Here is a 19,739-nt window from a genome sequence, read left to right as displayed (position 1 = left end):
CTACAAATACAGAAGCTTCCGGAGTTGCAAGGGAGCCCGGGCGGCCTGGGAGCCCGGGGATGGCGTGGTTGCGGGGGGGGGGGGGGGGGGCGGGGGTAGAACCGCCCCGCCTCTCCATCCCCACGCCCCGCCCCTCTTCACGTTCCCTCTCGGACCCCGCCCCCTCCAGCCGCGTCAGGTCCGCAGGCCGGCGCCGCGGCGGCCCTCCCTCTGCGCGGCTCCTCCCACCCTTGAACTTCCCGAAAGACAGCTGAGCGGCCCAATGAAGTCCTGCGGCTGCCGGAGCAGCCAGCTGAAGAGCCAATCCAGAAGCGGCACGGGTAGAAAAGGCGGGCCTCCGTGACGGACAAGGGAGGACGTGCCAGACGGGTTGCTGTTGGTTGCTAGCTACCTCCGCACGCCCGACCGCTCGGCGGCGTCATCGTCACCTGGGCCTAAGAGCCGGCACCCGGTTTGTGGGCGCGAGGTAATCACCCGAAGCCTGGGCACCGCGCGCCGCTGCTTGGCAGACCCCACTTACCTCTCGTCTCTGGTCACGCAGGGCCCGCGACCCCCGCCCCGCTCGCGCGCAGGTGAGGGGCACGTGCAGGTGAAGAGGCCCCAGCGCAGGGGAGGAGCGGCTTTTGCCCGCGCCCGGCTGCTCGTTCGGCCTCCCCGGGAGGGCGAGGCGGGTTCCGGTGCGCGGCCGCGGCCGCAGGTCCATCCCGGAGATCCAGACCCCGGGGAGGTGTGGCGCGGCCCAAGGCGTCCCGGGGGGGGGCCCTCGAGAGAAGGACCTTCTTATGCAGGGCGGCCTGGCCCAGGCGTTTCCAGGGAGAGGCTGTGTTTACTGCCCTGAGCCCCGCGCACGCTGCTGCGTGACTGGGACGGGGCCACGGGGTCCGGGAGAGAGGGTGATAAGTTTTACCCCCACAGCCGGACACGCTGCCCGAGGCCCGAGCAATGGCAGGGACAGTCAGCACCCAACTCTGGGCCACGGGCCGTTTGCCGACCGTGGTGAGGACGGGCGTGTGCGCGGTGGCCCTCCAGGGTGCCGGTGGCCCGGAGGACTGCGCCCTCTCCCCTGTGGTCGTTCTTCATGTGGTGCGGCTCGTCCACTCCGCTGCCGAGCGCTTGCCGCGGGCCAGGAGCAGGGCCATGTAGTCCAGTTCTCGTCAGGTGTCCGCTCTTGCTTAGGAGTATCAGACAGTGCACAGACCAACCCGTGGGGCCGGTGGCCAGGTTGCCAGCTTGCCAGGTGAAAAGGAAAGCAGCATGAGGGAAGGAAGAGTGATGGGGACCGGAGGCTGTCTGTATGAAGGCGGCCCCGGAGAAGGGGCTCCAGGCAGAGGGGACAGCAGGTGCAAGGCTCACCCTGGACGCAAACTGGCCGAGACCTCTGTCCCCACGCAGAAGGCTGGCTTGGCTGAAGCTGAGGGAGGGGGCAGAGGGTGGTGTTGAGGAGGCCACCGAGAGAGCAGGGTCAGACCTGAGGGCACCTGGGCTCCATGCTCTGTGCCTGGGGCCCCGTGGGTGGCTTTCAGCAGTGCAGTGTGGTGCTCTGAGACCCCGTCCAGGTCAGCTCTGGCCACATTGTGGGGACACACCACTGCAGTTGTCCAGAGTTGCTGACTGGGACTTGGGCTGGGCTTGTGGCAAGAGAGGGTGGATGGGGACAGAGCAGCGTCTGGGAAGCAGGGGGCAGTTGTGGAGGTGAGCAGGAAGGTATCAGGATGTAGCTGGCCTGAGCCAGTTACAGAAAACGCCCGCTGGGCGGGGGCAGCTGGAGGGGGAAGTCGGGAGTCTGTTTCGGCCTCGTGGGTCTGAGGTGCCGGGGCGGGGACGGCAGTCTGGGTTGGGAGTTAGGGGACAGAGGGGTGGACGGGGGCCATCAGCCCCTGTATGAAGGCAGAAGGCCAGAGGCCATCTGCCAGGTGAGAGGGTGGACGGAGGAGGAGAGGCCAGCAAGGGAGACCCTGGTGTGCGGTGTGCTGGGAGGGTGGCAGGGGACCTGGAGTGGAGAGCGGGTGCCAGATGCCAGAAGCTCGTGGTGTGCGGTGGATTCTGAGGAAATGCAGGGGGCCCCGTGGCCAGGTAAGTTTGGGGACCTGCTTGGGTAGGTGGCAGTCAGTGCAGATCCTGGTTGGAACATCACCCTGTGTGCCCACCTCCTGCCACCTCGTTTGACCGTGGTGACAATCCCTGAAAATGGCACTTTCCCAATGTCCACTTCGCAAACGGGAGAGGGAGGCTCAAATGGGTGGCGAGTCTCTGGGTGTAAACGGAGAGTCGGCCCACGCTCAGAACTGCCTGCCGGCGGCCTGGCCGCTGTCAGGCGAGACCCCTCCTGGGAGAGGTCGTCTAGTCCCCGGAGCTCTGCTCTGGTGGCAGCCTTGTTCTTGGGGGAGACCACAGGCTTCTCAGAGCGCTTGGCAGCAGGCAGGCCAGGCTCCCTGAGGCCTGGGGGGGTGGGCGTGGGACCCCATCCGGCGGAGGGCCTCACTGCACCTCCTCTTGCTTGCTCAGGGCCCACTCTTCCACCATGAAAGGCTCCCGGGCCCTCAGCGGCACCCCCAGCCCCCATGAGGGCAACCTGGAAGGCTTGGATCTCAGTCTGACGGGGCTCCCCCCGCCCGTGTCCCGGCGCCCCAGTAGCGCCTCCGCCGCCAAGCCCGTCATCCGCTCCATCTCTGTGGCTGCGGGCAGTGAGCAGAGGAGGAGGGTGCTGGTGAGTGCTCAGGCCGGTGGCGTGGGTGGGTCTTGGGGGCCACCTCCTGGGGAGTTGCCATTAGCGGGGCCCCTGGCCTGCCATTAGGGTGGCCCTTCCCACCTCAGCAGGCACCTTACCTCCATCCCGGGGCCATCTGGGGAACAGGGAGGACCAGGGAGCCAACTCACAGAAGTCAAGGCCAGAGTCCGCTGGCCCCAGACAGAACCAGGACGCTGCCAGCCAAGCTCTCTCCCTCCCACTCCACCAGCACTGGGGTCTGTCTGAATTCTCCAGAAATGGGGTTGACCCGCTTCTGGCGCACAGGAGGAGCCTGACGGGCTGGCTCATGGGTCATGGGGAGACAGTGGAGACACAGATTTTGCTGCGGCCCTGGCGTCACGCATCCGCTCTTGGACCTGCTGCCAGCCAGGGGGGAGGGGCCCCCACTTCTTTCCAGGAAGGGGGGCCGGTGGAGGCCTCGCCCCGGGCCCTTCCCCCCACACCCACCTCCCCTCTCCAAATCTGTCCCGCGAGGCCCAGTGCTAAAGGGACTGGCCGGTGTGCAGACCTTTCCCACGCGCTGGCAGTCTCTTCCTTCTCGCAGGAGGCCGGGGGACCCGGGGCCGTCAACAGTCTTCGCAGGCCCAGCAGCACCACACTGGTCCACCGGCCGCCAGCCAGGCAGGCGTGGGCTGACCCCTTCAGGTGAACCCACCTGCTCCTGTCCTGCCTGCGTGAGCCCTTCTCCTGCCCTCACCAGTGTGGGCACTGGCTGGACGGCGGGGCCGGAGGGCGCTTCCACCTGGGGCCAGTGCCGGGCGGGGCAGGCAGGGCAAGTCTGGATCTGCCGTGTCTGCAGGTGGAGCTCCAACCTGTGGGCTCACGTCCCCCGCCTCCCCCTCCCCCTCTGTCCTTGCTATGCTGTTCCTGGGCATTAGGGTGGGCCCTCCTCTTCCAGGGACGGTCGGTCGGTCAGTAGATTAGGACCGAGAAAGGTCATGTTGAGCTCCAGGCTTGGGGACAGAGTGCTGGCTGGTGACGCTGGCCCTCCCACCCTGTCATAAGCTGTCCCCATCTGCACTTCTGAAATCTGCCTTGGCCCCGGGCGAGTGACTGCCTGTCCCCGCCTGCTGTCCTCTCACAGGCCGGCAGAGCCCCCGGGCTCCCCGACGCCCGTTGAGGGCGGCACCGGCGGGAGAAAGAGGCTGGCCAGTCTGAGCAACTCTCCCGGCAAGAAGGGGGCCACGGGGAGCGTCCTGGTGAGAGCCGGGCTGAGTCTGGTCCCGCTGTCCCTTTGGGAGGGACACCTGGCCTTCTTTGTTTTGCTGCCCCTGCAGGACAGGTCCGTGGGGAGTGGGGGGTTGTGCCAGCTGTGACCACAATGTCGAGAGTGGGGAGGAGCAGGAACTCCCCTCCCCCGCCATCCCATCGTCCCTTTGTGGGCGAGGCCATGGGGGCAGGCAAGGGCTCGGGTCAGCGAGCGTGTGGCAGGTCACCGGCTTAGGCAGGGTCTGTGTCCACGGGCAGGATGAGCAGCCCACGGCCGCCACCTTGCCACCTGAGGCCCGGAGTCCCAGCGCCCCGGACGCGCCAGCGGGCCCACGGAGAAGAGAGCGCACCGCTCCCCTCGCACCCCGCTTCACTGCCAACAACAGGTGCTCTGGCCGAGGGTGCTGGGCGTGGCCCGCCCGTGGGGGCAGACGCTGTGTCTCGAGTGCGTGGATGAGTCCAGTGAGTGAGTGATGGGTGAGGACCCCAGAACGGGCTGCCCAGGGCGTCCCTCAGCCTGGGGCAGCCCGACAGGCCCGCTGCTGCGGGGCCTTGCTCCTGCGGAAGTCGGGTCAAGACGGGCCCCGAGCAGGTGGCCTTGTAGGGCTCACTGGGGGCTCTCTGTCGAGGCTCAGCCCGCACGACTCAGAAGGGTGCCATGCGTCCCCTTGGGCTGCGTCCGTCATTTCTCAGCCCTGTCGACTGTGACGTGACAGGACAGAGCATGGCCGAGTGGGGTCAGCAGAGGGTCGCGGCCGCTGGGCCTCGGCCACGGGGCTGGTGGCCCGGGGCGGGTGGGTGGGCACGGCCTGGAGAAGCCCCAGGAGAAAGCCCCCGGGTTCCAGGCGAACACCCAGTGCTTCATGGAGACTTGTCCTCCTGGCTTTCGGCCGCAGTGGGGACAGTTCAGGGGGATGCGGAGCCGTACTCGGCTGAGCCCACGGGAGGACCGCCTGGCACTTGGAGAGTGCGCCCCTGCCCGCGGGTGGCCCGAGGGCTGGCAGAGGCCGGGTCTCAGGCTGTGTGTGCATGAGGTCTGAGCTCCGATTCTGCATTTCCTTTGCCGTGGGGCCGGGGCCTGGATCCTCGTCCTTCGCAGGGAGGCGGTGCTGTGGCTCCTGAGCCAGCAGGACTGCAGGCTCCCGGGACGCGCCCTTCTCCCTCCCTCCCTCCCTCACAGTGATCTCTCTCTCTCTGTGCTGGGCTGCCTGTGTGCTGGGTGCTTGTCCTGGATCTGACTGCGGAACCCTAAAGTCTGCCCCCTGCACCCACACAGCCCGCCCCTGGCCTGCTTCTGTGGGTGGGGAGGGCCACAGGGTCCCGTTTATCGGCTCTTTCCTGCTCCACCTGCAGCCGCCTGGCCCCACACTTACCTGGCCCGTGGGGTCTGTTCTCCATTGGTGACATGTGACTGTCCTCCTGCCCTGGGCTCACGCAGAGTCGGGAACTACTGCTTTCATGGCTCAGCTTGGCAGAATGGCCTGGTGCAGCTCTCCCGGGTCTCAGGAGGGTCCCGCTGTTGGACACGGGGGCTGTGCGGGGCCGCCGAGCATGACCCGGGAACCTGTCCCCTGCCTCCCGGGGCCTGAGGCCACCCCCGTCTCTCCGGCAGGAGCAACAAGGCAGCCGTGGGCAACTGCGTCACCACCATGGTGCACAACCGCTACACCCCTGTGGATGCTGTGCCCCCCAAGAGCTCCAACCACACGGCCCCCTCCCTCAAGTAAGGACCCACTGCAGCCTGGGAGCGGGTGCCACGGCTGTACACACGTGTGTGTGAGGGTTCCAGCCCTGGCCTGGGACTCCCACAGCTGCCACTGCCACCCTGGTGGCACTGGTGGGGGGAGGCTCACTCGGCCTGGTGGGCTCAGCCACGGGTCCTGCCGAGGAAGCCACAAGTCTGTCCGAGTCTTGGGGGACCTCGGCCGAGCTCGGGACAGCCCCGTGTGCTTAGTCAGGCGGCCAGATGGGTTTCCTGACCCGCCTCCAGCTCGGGGGTCCTGAGACCTTTTTGCTTTTTAAGTGAGTTGCGGGTGTCACCGTGCACGCGTGTGGGGGACAGACCGGCAAGTGGGAGTGGGGTGCAGGCCCGAGGCGGCCACTGTGCCCGTGGGCAGTGTCCCAGGTGTGACTGGGCCCTCGGGTGCCACGAGCCCTTCTGTTTCTGCCCCCTCTCAGCAATCTCGTCAAGGCGGCCACCGACGAGGGCGGGAGCAGCGGCTCCTCAAAGCCGCAGAAGAACTTGACCGGCAGCAAGCCCGTGGCCCAGAACAACACGGGGGCCCCCGAGAGCCTGCTCAGACGGAGGGAGGTGACGGAGGAGGAGGCGGAGAGGTGACCGCAGGTGGGGGACAGGCAGGAAGCATGAGGCTCTGGTGATGGACGTTCTCACTTAATAATCGTTCACCAAATGGAGGCCGGAAAGCCCAGAAACGCTGTCTGAGTCCGTTTACCAGAAACGTCTAGAAAAGGCAGGTCCTGGGACGGGGCAGAGCCGTGGTGCCCAGGCCGGCCGCGGGAGGCGGGGCTCGGCTGGTGCGTGTGTTGGGCCGCCTCCCCTGCCCTGCCGCACACACCCTGAGTCCCTGCTGAAGATCCGACTCTGAGCCACGCACCAGCGCAGGCAGACGTGGGGTGCGGGTCACACTTCCGTGGAAGTTACGTGTTCAGTGCAAAGAAGACACAGAACTAAAAACAAAAGCAGTCTGGGCCGCCCCGGGGCTCAGGGTGTGGTGGGACCTGCTGCTGCGGCCCCAGGCCTGTGACATCACGCAGAGAACCTGTGCCTGGCTGGGCGGGCACCAGGTGCAGTCAGTGCCCTTAGAGTGTGGGACCCAGGCCTGGGCGGTGGGAGGAGGAGCCGGGTGAGGTCCGGAGCTGCGCAGCCTCCCTTGCCAGCCCCGGGGGGAGGGTCCCTCAGACGTGTCTCGGGGCAGGCGACCGCTCACCTCCTGGAGCTGAGGTCTCGGTGTCTCATCCACCTGGCTTTGCTGAGTGTGACTTACCCCCGGCAGAGTGCACCGCTTTGGCCGTGCGGCGTGGCGAGTTCTGACACTCATGCCGCCACGTCTGCAGAGGCAACACAGAGAGACGCCGCATGTCAGTCACCCCAGCCCTTCACGGCCCTCACCCAGCGCTTCCCAGGCCTGATGAGGGCCACCCTGACCTGTCCCGACAGCTTTGTCTTCTCTGGAACGCTTTGTGACTGGAGCGCACCATGTCTGGCCTTTCACACCCTGTCGCTTTCTGTCTGAGCGCAGTGCCCACCGTCCACGCCTGCGGGCCTTGGGCAGTTTCCAATTACAAGTGATCGTGGGTGGTCTGTGGACAGGGACGGCCACCTGCGTGGACGGGTGCTGAGTCCGCTGTCCGGACAGGTTTATCCACCAGGTGAACCAGGCGGCCATCACCATCCAACGTTGGTACCGGCGCCAGGCACAGCAGCGCAGAGCCCGAGCTGCCAGCTGGGGGCCCCTGCTGGCATCCAAGCAAGAGGTGGGTGTGTGCGCCGCACCCTGGGGGGGGGTGCTCAACCCAGGGCTCACAGCTGTGCCGGCAGGGTTTCCTGGACCACAGGTTCGAAGCTAGAGTGGTCTGTGGTACATCCCCTGTCGGGGGCCTGCCCTGAGCCACTCACTTGGTCAGCAGGGCCTGGGTGTCCGAAAGCGGCGGCTGGTCCGCCCTGGAGGAGAGGACTGGGTGGGGTTCTGGTTTGGGGGCCCCTGCAGTGCCATCTCTTTGCCCGAAGGAGCTGATAGGAGGGGGCTTGCTCTGTGGGGCAGAGAGGTGACAGGCTGGGGGGTCATGGGGGTGCTGTGGAAGCCCGTGTCCGGATCCACGACCCTACCTTCCCAGGGGCGGCTGGAGGAGGGGAACCTGCTGGACCGGCACCGGCAGCAGGAGGCGGCCAGGAGGAAGGCCCGGGAGGAGAAGGCGCGCCAGGCCAGACAGGCGGCCATTCAGGTGCCAGGGGACGCTGGCCTTGTGGGAGCCCAATGCCCCGCGCGCCTGAGAGTGTATCCCCGGAGGACCCCTGGGCACCGGGCCTCAGGTAGCTCGGCTGAGGCAGAGGAGAGGCCCCAGTGTCCCGTGGGTGCAGCTGCTCGGGGTGCCCCCACAGGAGCTGCAGCAGAAGCGAGCCCAGAGGTCAGGCGAAGCCAAGCCTGGGCTGCTGAAGGGGACCTGGGAGACAGGGCAGTCCCAGACGGTGCCGGAGCGCCCCCTGCTGCCCGGAGACCCTGCTCATGAGACCCCTCGGACCCCCAAGGCCGACAACACTGGTGAGCCGGGAGAGCAGGAGGTGCACAGAGCAGGGGTCAGGGCCCCCCAGTCCCCCTGCTGCCTGGGTCTGGCCTCTTCCGAGGGCTGCTCCAGACAGGTGACACCCGGGGGGACCAATGCTGCGTTCTGTCCTGCAGGGACCAGCTTCTGTACCGCAGGCGCAGAGGAACCCTGCCAGCCTGTCTCCAACTCCTCCCCAGAGCCCTGGCAGTTCCCAGAGGACAAGCCACAGGTTCGGTCACAGCCCTTCCTGCCCTGTCCCTGCCCCTCCATGGCCGTGGGTCCCTCAGAGCAGGAAAGGCTGCCCAGATGGGACTCGCCGTTCCACTGCGGGGACAGACAGGGTCCTGTCAGGTCGTCACAGATGCCCCGGGGGGCCATGCCCACCCCTCCAGAGAAAGCTGGAAGTCCAGAGGTCAGGCGACGGCAAGGACACCAGGTCAGGGAGGCCCAGCCCTGACACGTTCCCCTCGGTCTGGGCAAGCCCTGTCCATGGGGCTGGGTGGGTGTCCAGCCTAGCCCCCACGGTCGTCAGGTGGTGTCAGCCTCCAGTGGCCTTTCCAGCTTTCTCACCCATCTGTCCACCCGTCTGCTGCAGGACACCAACTCCCAAGACAGGGCGGGTAAAGCCCCAGAGCCCGTGGGCCCAGCCAGGAGCAGGGCCAAGTGCAGGTCAGCCCTGGATGAGCTGCTGGACACCCTGAAGCTGCTGGAGGCGGAGCCGGAGCCGCTGCCCCGCCCCAGGGCCCATCACAAGGACAGATACGCCTGGGTTGACGAGGTGACTGCAGGGCCTTCCCGGCACTCAGCCCCAGGCCCTGGTGTCAGCCCCACAGGCCCAGGGAGCCCCGAGGGCTTCCTCCTGTCTTCCTGGGGACCCTGAAGAGGACCAGCTGGGGCCTTGGTGATCCCTGGGCACCCAGTAGCTCGCTGAGGTGGAGGACCCTCAGAGTGTCCGGGCTTGGGTGGCACTGTCTCTGCCCGGGGAGGGTCTGAGCAGCCCAAGAGGCCCTTCCCCCAGACGGGGCCCAGCTGCCCTGCCCGGGCCCTGAGGACCTGCGCCTGATGCCCGCCCCCGTGCCGTGCCCCCACCCCTGCAGGAGGACAGCGCCAGCTCCCTGACAGCTGACAACTTGGAGAAGTTGGGGAGGCTCAGCGCACCTGCCGGGCCCCCCACAGACGGGGCGCTGCTCTCAGAGGCCAAGCTGCACAGCATCCTGAGCTTTCTGGACGAGATGGAGAAGTCAGGGCAGGACCGGCCGGCCGCCGCCCCCCAGGTGTCAGGGGGTTACCCACGGAGGGGTGGGCTGGCCGGCCTTCCCGGGAGACCAGGCCTGCCTGACCCGGCCTCGTCCTCAGGGGCTCGTGCCGGAGGAGGGGCTGGGGCGTCTGGAGTCTGCGTCTGCGGCGAGCGCGACCGTGACGCGGCTGAGGCTGCAGGTGGAGGAGAAGAAGCAGGCCGTGGCGCTGCTGCAGCGGGCCCTGGTACCGCCGCCGCCCCTCCCCGGGGGGCCTGCCCGGGGGCTGTCACCGCCCGTCCCAGGCCTCCCACTGGAGTGTGCAGGCCAGCACGCCCCCCTGAGCCGTCCTTGTCCTCTGGGCCCCCTCCCCGCGCCCTCAGGCACAGCAGCGGGACCTCACCATCCGGAAGGTGGAGGAGACAGAGAGAGAGCTGGGCCGGCAGCTGCAGCGGCAGAGGCAGCACTACGAGGCCGCCATCCAGCGGCACCTGTGTTTCATTGATCAGGTGATGTGGCCCAAGAAGCGGGGCACCAGGGCGGGGTGTCTGGGCCCCCGGGCTCAGGGAGGGGGTGGGGCAGCTGCAGGGCAGCTCGGGGTCTCCGGGAGCCTGCCGGATTCATGGCCATCCTGGCCGGGCCTTTCCTCCCTTGTCTGAGAGGAGCAGTGTCTTCCCGTGGGGACGAGGCGTCCAGCACATGCAGGCTGGTCCAAGGCTCCCCAGCCCCATTCGGTGGTCCCCCCACAGCCTGGGTCCCTCAGAGGGCCAGTCAGTAGGAGGTGTCCTGTGCTTTCTGGGGTGTCGGGTCCTGGGCGGCCGCATGTCTGCCAGGTGGGGTCTGTGAGGAGAGGAGGGAGCCCAGAGGAGCCAGTGGCCTCCGTTGGCCGTGGGGGTCCTCTGCTTGGCGATCGCAGGTGTGTCCTAACTGAGGGTCTGTGCGGAGGCCGTGGCAGGCCCTTGTCCGCAGACTGGGTGACGAGTGACCCCTTTCCCAGCGCAAACCTGACACGGCCACAGAGAGAGGGGCGCGCAGCCGAGGGCACCGTCCCCGGCCATCCTCGTCCAGGCTCTGCTGGCGCTCGCCAGGCCCTGGCGGCGGGGCAGGGTGGCCGGCAGCAGCTGCAGCCTGGGGCGCGTGCAGGCAGCCCTCCCAGCCCCGGGTGGTGGGGGACTGAGGGGCTCAGTCCGGGTGCTGGACCCCAGGCAGGGGCAGTCGGGTGTCGGGCACCCTGCGGGCCGCTCCCTCGCCTCAGTGGAGCCACTCACCTTGCACCCCGACTGCAGCTGATCGAAGACAAGAAGAACCTGGGGGACAAGTGTGAGGCTGTGGTGGCCGAGCTGAAGCAGGGGGACCAGCTGCGCAAGGACAGGGAGGCCCAGATGCGGGAGCAGCACGAGCTGGTGAGCCCTGTCCTCCCCCCGACGCCTGGCCAAGCCGAGCCTCCCTCCTTCCCCGGCCTCAGAGCGTGGTCGGTCCTGGGGCTGGTGACAGGACCGCCCAAGGGCACTGGGAGAGCCCTCCCAAGGAAGCCCCGCAGGCGGTGGCGGGCTTCCTGCCTCCTGCTGCCCCTCTGCCCTGTGCTCGCCCGCAGGAGATTAAGAAGCTCCGAGAGCTGATGAGCGCCGCCGAGAAGGTGCGCAGGGAGAAGTGGATGAGCGAGAAGACCCGGAGGATCAAGGAGATCACTGTCAGAGGTGGGCGGCCGAGAGGACCGGCCTCGGCCCGAGGCCCCCGTGGGGTCTCGGAGTGGGGACAGTGGTCTCAGCCACACGGCTGGTGGGGGAGGCGACGCCGGCCTCGGGCGGTGCAGCCCCCTGGTCTCCGGGCCTGATGAAGCAGCCAAGAAAGGGCGGTGAACAAGGGGGACAGGCCCTCCCTCCCAGGTCCCCTCTCCTTTGGCTGCCCGAGGAACAAGCTGGGTGGGGGTCCCAGGCTTTCTGCCACCTGTTCTGTGGCTCCTGCCCTGGGACACGTTCTCCCCAGGAGTCTGGGTACTGCCAGGGGGTTACCCTGCTGTCCAGGGGGATAGCAGCTGGAGCCCTGAGGGATCCCCTGGCTGGACTGCAGCCCTGGTGTCACAGTGAGGGAGAACTGGGGGTCCCGCACAGCACCGGTGGGGCAGAGGTCAGGGGTCACTGCAGCGCCGTGTGCCCACCCAGGCCTGGAGCCCGAGATCCAGAAGCTGATTGCCAAGCACAAGCAGGAGGTGAAGAAGCTGCGGAGCCTGCACGCGGCTGAGCTCCTGCAGGCAGACGAGCGGGCTGCCCAGCACTACGGGCGCCAGGCGGAGGCGCTGCGGGAGCAGCTGGCGCAGGAGAGGGAGGCGCTGGCCCAGCAGGAGCGTGAGCGCGCCCAGCGGCGGTAGGTGTCCGTGGCCTTCCTGGGACGCAGCCAGGTCCCAGGCCGAGCTGGGATGCGCCCTGAGCCCAGGGTGACACCGGGGCCCCTGGAGGGGCTCGGGATCAGGACGGGACAGGTGGGTGCTGAGCAGGACGGCCTCCTGGCCGCAGTCTCGCCCCAGCAGCCCCCTCCTCTGCAGCTTCGAGCAGCAGCTGGAGCAGGAGCAGCGGGACCTGCAGCAGCTGCGCAGGCGCCTCTACAGCGAGGTGGCCGAGGAGAAGGAGCGGCTGGGCCAGCAGGCCGCCAGGTGCGGGGCGGGGCTGCCTGCGGCCGCGTAGCCCCCCACCCCACCTTTTGCACTGACCTCCGGGTGCCTGCAGGCAGCGGGCCGACCTGGAGGAGCTGCGCCAGCAGCTGGAGGACAGCAGCTCCGCCCGGGGCCGCGCCCTGAGGGCTGAGTTTGAGAAGGGCCGGGCAGAGCTGGAGCACAGGCACCAGGTCTGCTTCCCGGTCCCCGTCCCCGCGGGCCCACTGGGAACCCCCATTCTGGAGGTGCGGGGGAGGCTGTGAGGGGCACCACCGGGCGGGCCCCTGGGGCAGCTGACGGGAGCACTGGTGAGCCCAGGTCCGTGGGGGGGTGGCCACTCCCTGCAGACCCTCACTCTGCTCGGCCGCAAAGCCTGGGGCAGCCACCGGGCAGGCCACACTCACTCCGTCGCCACCCCCAGGCAGAGTTACAGGCCCTGAAGGACCAGCTGGAGGTGGACCGGCAGGTGTGGCAGGCCAACTGCGCCCGGAAGGAGGTGGGGCTGCCCCTCCCTCTGCTCCGGGGGCTCCCTGTGGGTGTGGCGCGCGGTTCTTGGTTGGCTGCTCCGGCTGGTGGTTCGTTCTGAGCGCCACCCAGTGCTGCCTCAGCCTGTCCCCGGGGGACACGGGGCTGCGGCAGGTCCCAGGCAGCCACAGAGGAGAGCACCCCCACCCTCTGTCCTCCTGGACACCTGCTCCCGAGGGCACGACACCCAGTCAGCTGACAGACACGCTGCTGGCCCTTTGGCCTGGTGACGGACTCAGTGGCGGCGGAGCAGCCACAGGTCCTGCTCCCACCCCTGTGGGTGGAGGGGTGACGAGTCAGGCTGGCTGGGTCAGAGTGGGTGTCCAACTTGCTGGAGTTTCTGGGGGCCCAGTGCGCACCCTCCTCTGAGAGGCTGCCACAGGGGCGGGGGCACCCGGAACTCCAGCACCAGGATGAGGCCTCACTGTCCCACGTCGGGGCCCCAGTGACAGGACGTGTTCCCTCCCTGGAGCACTGACGGGGCCTGGGGCCAGCTGAGGCCCTTCGGTCCCCACGGGTTGTCCTGGGTCCAGCCCTGGGCCGTGTCCACCACTCAGCCGTGCCCCTGGCACTGCGGCACCTCCCCTCCAGGAAGCCTGGCTGCGGGAGCGCGAGCGGGAGCTGAAGGAGGAGATCCGGAAAGACCGGGACAAGGACATCGAGCTGGTCGTCCGCCGGCTGGAGGCCGACATGACACTGGCCAGGGAGGAGAGTGAGAGGGCCGCCGAGAGCCGGTGAGTCCTTGCCGCACTGGAGCTGGGACTGTGTGCCTGGCCGGTGGGCCCAGAGCGGCGGGACTGCTCTTGACCTCGAGCCTGTCCCTTGCCAGTGTCCAGCGAGTTCGAGACAAGTACGAGGCGGAGCTCGCGTTGCTGGGGCAGGCGGAGCGGCAGCTGCAGGGCCAGTGCGCAGAGCTGAAGGGGCGGCTGGCGGAGGCCGAGGGCGAGGTCGCGCGCCTGCAGGGCCTGGTGCGGCAGAAGGACAAGGCCCTGGCCGCAGAGAAGGCGGTGAGCCAGCCGGAGCGGGTGGCTGGCCGGGCCCCGGCCCTCTGCCCACCACAGGCTCACGTCTTCCTTGCCGGCCCAGGTGAATGAGCAGCTCGCCGGCGAGAGGAGCAGCCTGGCCCAGGTGCTCCGCCAGGAGTTCGCCGACAGGCTGGCCGCCTCTGAGGAGGAGAACCGGCAGGTCCGGGCTGAGCTGGAGCAGCTGAGGCGGGAGAAGCAGGCGGAGCTGGAGGACGTGCATGGGAGGTGGGTGCTGGGTGCACACCAAGGGGGGCGCTGCGGCTGCTACAGGGAGGAGCTCTGGCTGACAGAGGCGAGCGCCGAGGGCCCTCCATTCCCCTGGCGGATGCAGAGCGCAGAATGAGCTCTCAGCAGTGGCTGCCTGGTTGAGGCCCCGATGGGGTCCCTCCTGCAGCCTTGGTTCCAGGGCCTGGGAAGAAACCAGCTGTCTGAGCACCAGCCATCCCAGGGGCCGGGCCAGGCCAGGCAGTGCCCTAAGTGGGTCTTCAGAGGGACAGTCCCCAGTCCCCAAGGTCCCTGGCCTGGGTGAGGTGGGTGCTGTGCAGACAAGGGGGTACCCCACACCCACAGGCCCTCACAGTCCTCCCTGGGCCTCCTGTCTGCCCATCACGGCCGCTTGGGGAGACGGTGCGGGGGGGGGGGGGGGGGGCTCGCGCCCTTCCCGGGACTCCTCTCACCAGCCTCTACAGGCAGCCCGGGGTCCTCAGTCTGCAGTCCGGGGTGGGCGGCACAGCCGACCCTCTGGTATCAGGGTGGAGGTGCCCTCACCCGCCATCCTGCTGCCCCCAGACCAGCCCCCCCGTGTCCCGCAGGGTGAAGGCGGCCCTGGCGAAGAAGGAGGAGGCCGTGAGCAGCCTTCGGCGACAGCACGAGGTGGGTCCTGTGGGGCCGGGGCGGGGCGCGGGGCGGGGCGGCCTGGCCTGACCAAGGTGGGCGTGTTGCAGGCCGCAGTGAAGCGGGCTGACCACCTGGAGGAGCTGCTGGAGCGGCGTAGGCGGCCCCTGCGGAACGCCAAGTGACCGCCGCCCTTGTCTCCCGTCCCCCTCCACCGCGGCCCGCCCTGCTCTGGAAGTAAAGCGATGTTTCTTCACACTGTGTGTCCCCTGCCTGTCTGTCTCCGGGGGTCTGGGAGGGGCGGGACGCCACCCGAGGGCCCCTCTGCAGAGCAGCTGGGCAGGGGTGTCCATGGCTCGGCTCAGCCTGCCCCCTGCCCCCCACCTGGCCCTGCGCCCCTCAGCCCCCTCCACTCCTGGGAAGGCGTTCCCAGCCTCCTCCCACCCCTGCCAGGTAGCCTAGCCCACCTCCTGCTGTGACCCCAGGGGGCCCTGGAGGTGTGACAAGTGGGGGGAGGGCAGTGGGAGAAGCTCTTCTCCTGGGGGCCTCACTGCTCCCCACCCCGAGCCCCACTGGGCTGCCCGTGGGTGCTGCTGCCTGGCTGAGGGTCCGGGCCCAGGCCCCCTGCGGTCGGAGCCGGCCACGAGGTGGCTCCTGCTTACACCTTGGGGGCACCTGCTGCTCGTGGGGTTGCCACGGGGCCGCCCCTCACGTTCTGACGGCCCTGGTGGGTTTGGGCTCTTGCTGCTGCGAGTCCAGCCAAAGTCACTCCCAGTCCCTACCACCACCAGGACCTGGGCCGTCTTCCTGCCCCAGCCAACACATCTGGGCCTCTCCCCTCTTTCCCAGCCGAGGTCAGAGAGGGAAAGGCTGGGCTGGCGGGGCTCTGGGAGGACCGGGGTGGGGGGTGGGGGGGGGGCTCGGCCTCTTCACACGAGCCGGGGGTCCAGGAGCCAAGGTGGGCGTAGGCGCCGGAGCCCCTGGGAGAGGTCTGGGTGGGGGCTACTCGTGTCCAGGTGGCCGTTGGACCGCCCCTCGGGGGCTGAACAGGGCGGGCAGGTGGGGAGGGGCATCTCCACAGGAAGAGCCTGGGGGGAAGGGGAGGCAGGGAGGCTCAGGCGGAGGACCAGCTCAGAGCGCAGGGCCCAAGGAACACGCCGGGGTCCCCCTTGGCCACACCCCGGGGCTGTAGCTGTCCCTGCACTGTGCTCACAGCTGCTGCGGGGACTCCGACCACCAGGGAACCCGTCTGGCTTGGACCCTGAGCAGAGCCCCTTGGGGTCAGAAAAGGGGGTCCTGAGAGTCTGGGCCCAGAGAGCACTGGGCTGGGAGGGTGGGCCCAGGAGAGGCCAGGATTGGTGGTGAGACCCCCTCCGTGGGCGTCGGCAGTGGTGGGGGACAAGGGGAGGGCAGAGGGGCAAGGGCTGGCCACACTCCCCCCTGCCCCCGTCTTCCCTTTTGCGTCTCACATCCCCGCCCTGCCACCAGCCGTCCCCAGAGACCCACGACCCAGCCCCCAGCTCTGCAGCTCCCCCCAGACACGTGGGCCGAGTCTTTTGTGTGATGCTGGCTTTATTCCACACTCCCGGCACGGGCCAGGGGCAACCCCACGGCCTCCTCGGAGGGTGCTCGGGGGTCCCCACTGCCCCTCGGGGACGCTCGCTGGGCTGGGCATGGTGCTACTTCTTCTTTGGAATTTTCTCCTTTTTGATCAGCTCAGAAAATTCTAGAGCAGGAGACAGATTTCTAGTCCATAACCCACGGGCCTTATGCGCCCCCGGAGCCATACGGGCCCAACAGGGCGGAGGCCCCGTAGGAGCTCCCCCAGTCCGGGGCCCTGCTGCCTCCCCTCCCTCCCCACTGACGCCCCTCTCCCCTCCCACACCCTCGGTAAATCTACCGCCAGCCCTCTGCCAACTCCAGCCACCACTCGGCAGTCTGCAGTGACCCCCTCGGCACTCAGCCAGCACCCCTGGGCCTCAGTTTCCCCGCCCATGAGTGATGCCGGCACCCACCACAGATGGCAGCGAGCTTCCGGGGGCGGCGCCTGGCGGTGGGGGCCACTCAGGTCTGCCCTGAGAGGGACAAGGGACACCGTGCCAACTGCCCAAGTACAAGTGGTCCCAGGGTGGGGTGGTGGGGTGGTGGGCAGGGGCAGCCCACCTTCGAAGTCAATCCTCCCATCGCCGTCCGTGTCAGCCGCCTGGATCATGGCCTCGGCCTCCTCATCTGTCAGCGGGGCGGTGGGCCCGCTGCTGGGTATGGTGGACAGGACATACCTGGGCCGGGCGGGCTCCCGTCAGGCGTCTGCTGGCACCTGGCGGCTCACAAAGTGCCCCCTGCCCACTTCACAGGCGGGGAGACTGAGGCCCAGCAGGGACGGGTCCCTGGGCCTGGTCTGGTGCTGTCCCTGTGGCCCCGTCTCCTGAAAGGTCAACACGGGGCCCCTCGGCCTGCCCCCCTTCCCCACCCTCGGCCGCTCGCTGTTACTTGATCTCGTTCCACTCGATGAAGCCACTCTTGTCCTTGTCCAGGGTCCGGAAGGCATCGTGGATGGCGCCCTCCAGCTGCCCCGAGGCCTGGAACCTTCGCATGTATTCAAAGAACCTGAGGTAGTTGAAGGCACCTGGAAGGACCGCGCAGGGTCAGCGGGTGGCCTGGCCGGGGCCGGAGGCTGGGTCCGGAGGGGGCCTCTGCCCTGGGGCGGGGACTGCCAGGTCCTGTCCCTCTCTAAGGTGTCCGGCCCCCTGGGTGGGGGGCAGGCCCCGAGGAGGTGCCGTGAGGGGTGGGCCGTACCGTGGTGCCTCATGTCCGGGGGCAGCAGCTCTACGTCCTTGTCCGACAGGGACGTGCCCATGGCCAAGGCCACCTTTTTCACCTGGGAGGAGAAGTCCTCGTCCATCCTGGGCCTGCTGTGGACAGGAGCCAGCTTGGTGCTGTGCACGGTGAGAGGGGCAGTGGGCTGGGACCCTGCGCGGTGCCAGCTCCTGGGCCCCACGGAAGACCCCGGGCCCCCGAGGAGGACAGGTCCGAGTGCGTCTAGCTGGCCACTTTGAGGTAGTGACCTCGTGTCATGGAAGGAGACGAGGGCCCAAGGGGTCAGTGACCACCCCGTTCCTTCACTCTGCTCAGACGAGGTGGCCATGGCAGCCGCCGGACCCTCAGTGCTGCTGGGGAAACTCCCGGTGTCACCCTTCAGGGCCCATCTCGAAGCTGCCTCCTCTGGGAAGCCTCCCTGGTTTACCTGAAGGGCCCCTTCCTCCGGCCAAAACTCAAGGCCCAGGGGCTTTGCCTCACGCTCCTGGACCCCAGACCAGCGGGCCCTGCTCCTCCTAGCTGGTCGCCAACCACCGTGGAGCCGGCCCTGAGCTGAGGGAGGCCCACGCTCCCACTCTGGGCGGGGCAACCACCGCCCCTTCCAGGCCCTCAGGGCGCCCGGCTGGAGGTGGGTCTGTGCGTGGCCCTGAGCATCACCGTTGGGTGGGGGTCTGGGCACAGGGAAGGGGCCCGCAGCTGGGCACTGGGCTGTCCTGTGCCCCTCACAGTAATGCCGTATGACCTGCCGAGCTCTCAGGTTGCTGTCCCCAGGGGGGGTTGGGTTCTGGGGCTCTCGGCAAAGCAGCTATTTCAGAGGCTCCTTGGCCCTCTCAAAAGTTCACCAGGTGGTGGAACCTTCTGGAACATGCTCCCGCTATGGGGAGGGGCACCCCAGGGCCCGAGGGTCTGAGCGGCCCTGGGCCACGGTTGGGGGTCTCCACTCCCCTCCCCAGTGGAGACGCCATGGGCCCAGCGTCGGGTCAACCCTGGAAGCCCTGGGACGGCCCAGGTCCACCCCGCCCCCATGCAGCCCTGCGGCGGGCCCCACCCCTTCCCCTCCCCCCAGGAAAAGCCTCCCTCCCCCTCCTGCCTTCCCGCCCTCCACGGCCAGGGCTGGCCCCTCAGACCGCCATGTCCTAGCCTGGCTGTGTCCTCGGGCCCCCAGGCTGGCAGGGAGCCCACCCAGCCCACTCTGGACGCCCACCAGGCCTCTTGGGTCTGCACCCACCTTTGTCAGGGAGTCTCCGAGTGAGCTCAGGGGTGATGTGAGAAAAAGGGGGGGGGCAACTGGGAGGCATGGGGCGCCCCTGCAGACAGGGCTGGCTCCGCGTGCCTGCCCGAGTCGGGGGGCCCACTGGGCTCGGTTCCTTGGTCCCGCCAGGCCTCCTCGCCTCCGACTGGGCCCCTGGGGGCCTGAGGTCAGCGAACGGGTCTCAAGCTCCCCTGTGCTGACCGGACTCACGGCTCCCTCCCCACCTGCTGAGCACCATGCCCACCCTCCCCGCAGACCCGGCCCTGTGGCTGCCTCCCGACTGGAGCTCCCTCCTCCTCTTCCTGCTTCCCCTGGGCCTTCCCTCGACCCAAGGGTGAAGGCCCCAGGGCGCAGCTGAGACGCTCCCCCGCCCCAGCTCCCAGCAGGGCTCACTTGCGTTTGGCTTACGTCGAGGGCTCTGCAAGGCGGGTCAGGCTGGGTGCTGAGAGGTGTCCCCGGGCTCCAGCCTTTATACCCGCTGTCACCTGGCCTGCGGACAGCTTGGGGCCACAGTGCCCTCACCCCCTGGCCTTCCAGTGGCACGGGATGCCCCCAGGGGCTCGTTAGCACGTCCACGCTGGCTGGGCAGCCTGACCGTCAGGAATGCCTGGCCTCCCTGAGCCCGGGGTGGGGGTGGGGACACAGAGACCGTTTCTGTCTGTCCCAGGAGGTCCCACCTGCCTTCTGGCCTCACACTGTGGTCTTGTCCCCGCTGCTCGGCACCCGTCTGTGGTGCCCCACAGCGCAGCGTTCTCAGCGTGACGGCCGAACCCGATGCCCCCGTGCTGAGTGGGGGAAGCCAGCAGCAAAGGCCGCACCGGGTGGGCCCTGTCCCCTGTGTTAAGTGTCCCTGAGAGGCGCCCGCCCAGGGCTGGAGGACGGGGGACCGGGTGCAGTTTACGGGGCCAGGGCTGATGCTGGGTGCCCGAGTGAGAGGGTCGGGGCTGCCCAGCGTCCAGTGTGCAGGCTCCTCACGCCGAGGTGGTTCTGTACGTCCCGTGCACCTCGCCCCAGTTAGAGGCAACACTCACAGTGAGAAGCAGCTTTAGTAAAGGGCAGACAGAAGTCGTAAGGGGACAGGCAGCACCCCGGGGTCTGCCGAGGGACCCGCCGCGCACCCCCGCCCGGCCCGGCCCTTTGAGGGAGGGCAGCCCCCCCG

At 68.6% G+C, this 19,739-nt stretch overlaps 2 protein-coding genes across 10 annotated transcripts; one reads left to right on the top strand and one right to left on the bottom strand.

The window, feature by feature from the left end:
• Positions 1 to 300: 300 nt before the first annotated feature.
• On the top strand, positions 301 to 14,767 carry CEP131 (centrosomal protein 131). Of its 8 annotated transcripts, none has more exons than XM_053661275.1 (26): positions 301 to 466; positions 2,506 to 2,707; positions 3,294 to 3,394; positions 3,834 to 3,948; positions 4,217 to 4,344; positions 5,571 to 5,681; positions 6,137 to 6,292; positions 7,336 to 7,453; positions 7,814 to 7,921; positions 8,079 to 8,238; positions 8,377 to 8,471; positions 8,838 to 9,020; positions 9,340 to 9,516; positions 9,599 to 9,724; positions 9,861 to 9,986; positions 10,764 to 10,880; positions 11,072 to 11,174; positions 11,640 to 11,841; positions 12,020 to 12,127; positions 12,201 to 12,318; positions 12,549 to 12,623; positions 13,244 to 13,386; positions 13,482 to 13,659; positions 13,739 to 13,902; positions 14,490 to 14,550; positions 14,622 to 14,767. In XM_053661275.1, the coding sequence occupies exons 2-26, from the start codon at positions 2,522 to 2,524 to the stop codon at positions 14,694 to 14,696; spliced, it is 3,234 nt and encodes a 1,077-aa protein (XP_053517250.1). In that variant the 5' UTR covers positions 301 to 466; positions 2,506 to 2,521; the 3' UTR covers positions 14,697 to 14,767. The 8 variants fall into 8 exon arrangements, with proteins under 8 accessions (XP_053517250.1, XP_053517249.1, XP_053517247.1 ...); XM_053661274.1 differs by having other exon boundaries at positions 916 to 2,707; XM_053661272.1 differs by having other exon boundaries at positions 542 to 2,707.
• Positions 14,768 to 16,120: 1,353 nt separating this feature from the next.
• Positions 16,121 to 19,666, bottom strand: PVALEF (parvalbumin like EF-hand containing). 2 transcript variants are annotated; one of them, XM_053661239.1, is made up of 5 exons: positions 18,989 to 19,666; positions 17,308 to 17,420; positions 17,002 to 17,137; positions 16,675 to 16,790; positions 16,121 to 16,237 (listed from the first exon to the last, which is right to left on the bottom strand). In XM_053661239.1, exons 2-5 carry the CDS (start codon positions 17,411 to 17,413, stop codon positions 16,191 to 16,193), a joined length of 405 nt encoding a protein of 134 aa, XP_053517214.1. In that variant the 5' UTR covers positions 17,414 to 17,420; positions 18,989 to 19,666; the 3' UTR covers positions 16,121 to 16,190. The 2 variants fall into 2 exon arrangements, with proteins under 2 accessions (XP_053517214.1, XP_037013948.2); XM_037158053.2 differs by lacking the exon at positions 18,989 to 19,666 and having other exon boundaries at positions 17,308 to 18,327.
• Between the last annotated feature and the right edge of the window lie 73 nt (positions 19,667 to 19,739).

Source organism: Artibeus jamaicensis, unplaced genomic scaffold (genome assembly GCF_021234435.1).
Source record: "Artibeus jamaicensis isolate MK-2021 breed Jamaican fruit bat unplaced genomic scaffold, CSHL_Jam_final contig_2259, whole genome shotgun sequence".
Lineage (NCBI taxonomy): Eukaryota > Metazoa > Chordata > Mammalia > Chiroptera > Phyllostomidae > Artibeus > Artibeus jamaicensis.
The sequence above is the reverse complement of the archived record's forward strand: the minus strand, read 5'-3'. Positions and strand labels throughout refer to the sequence as shown.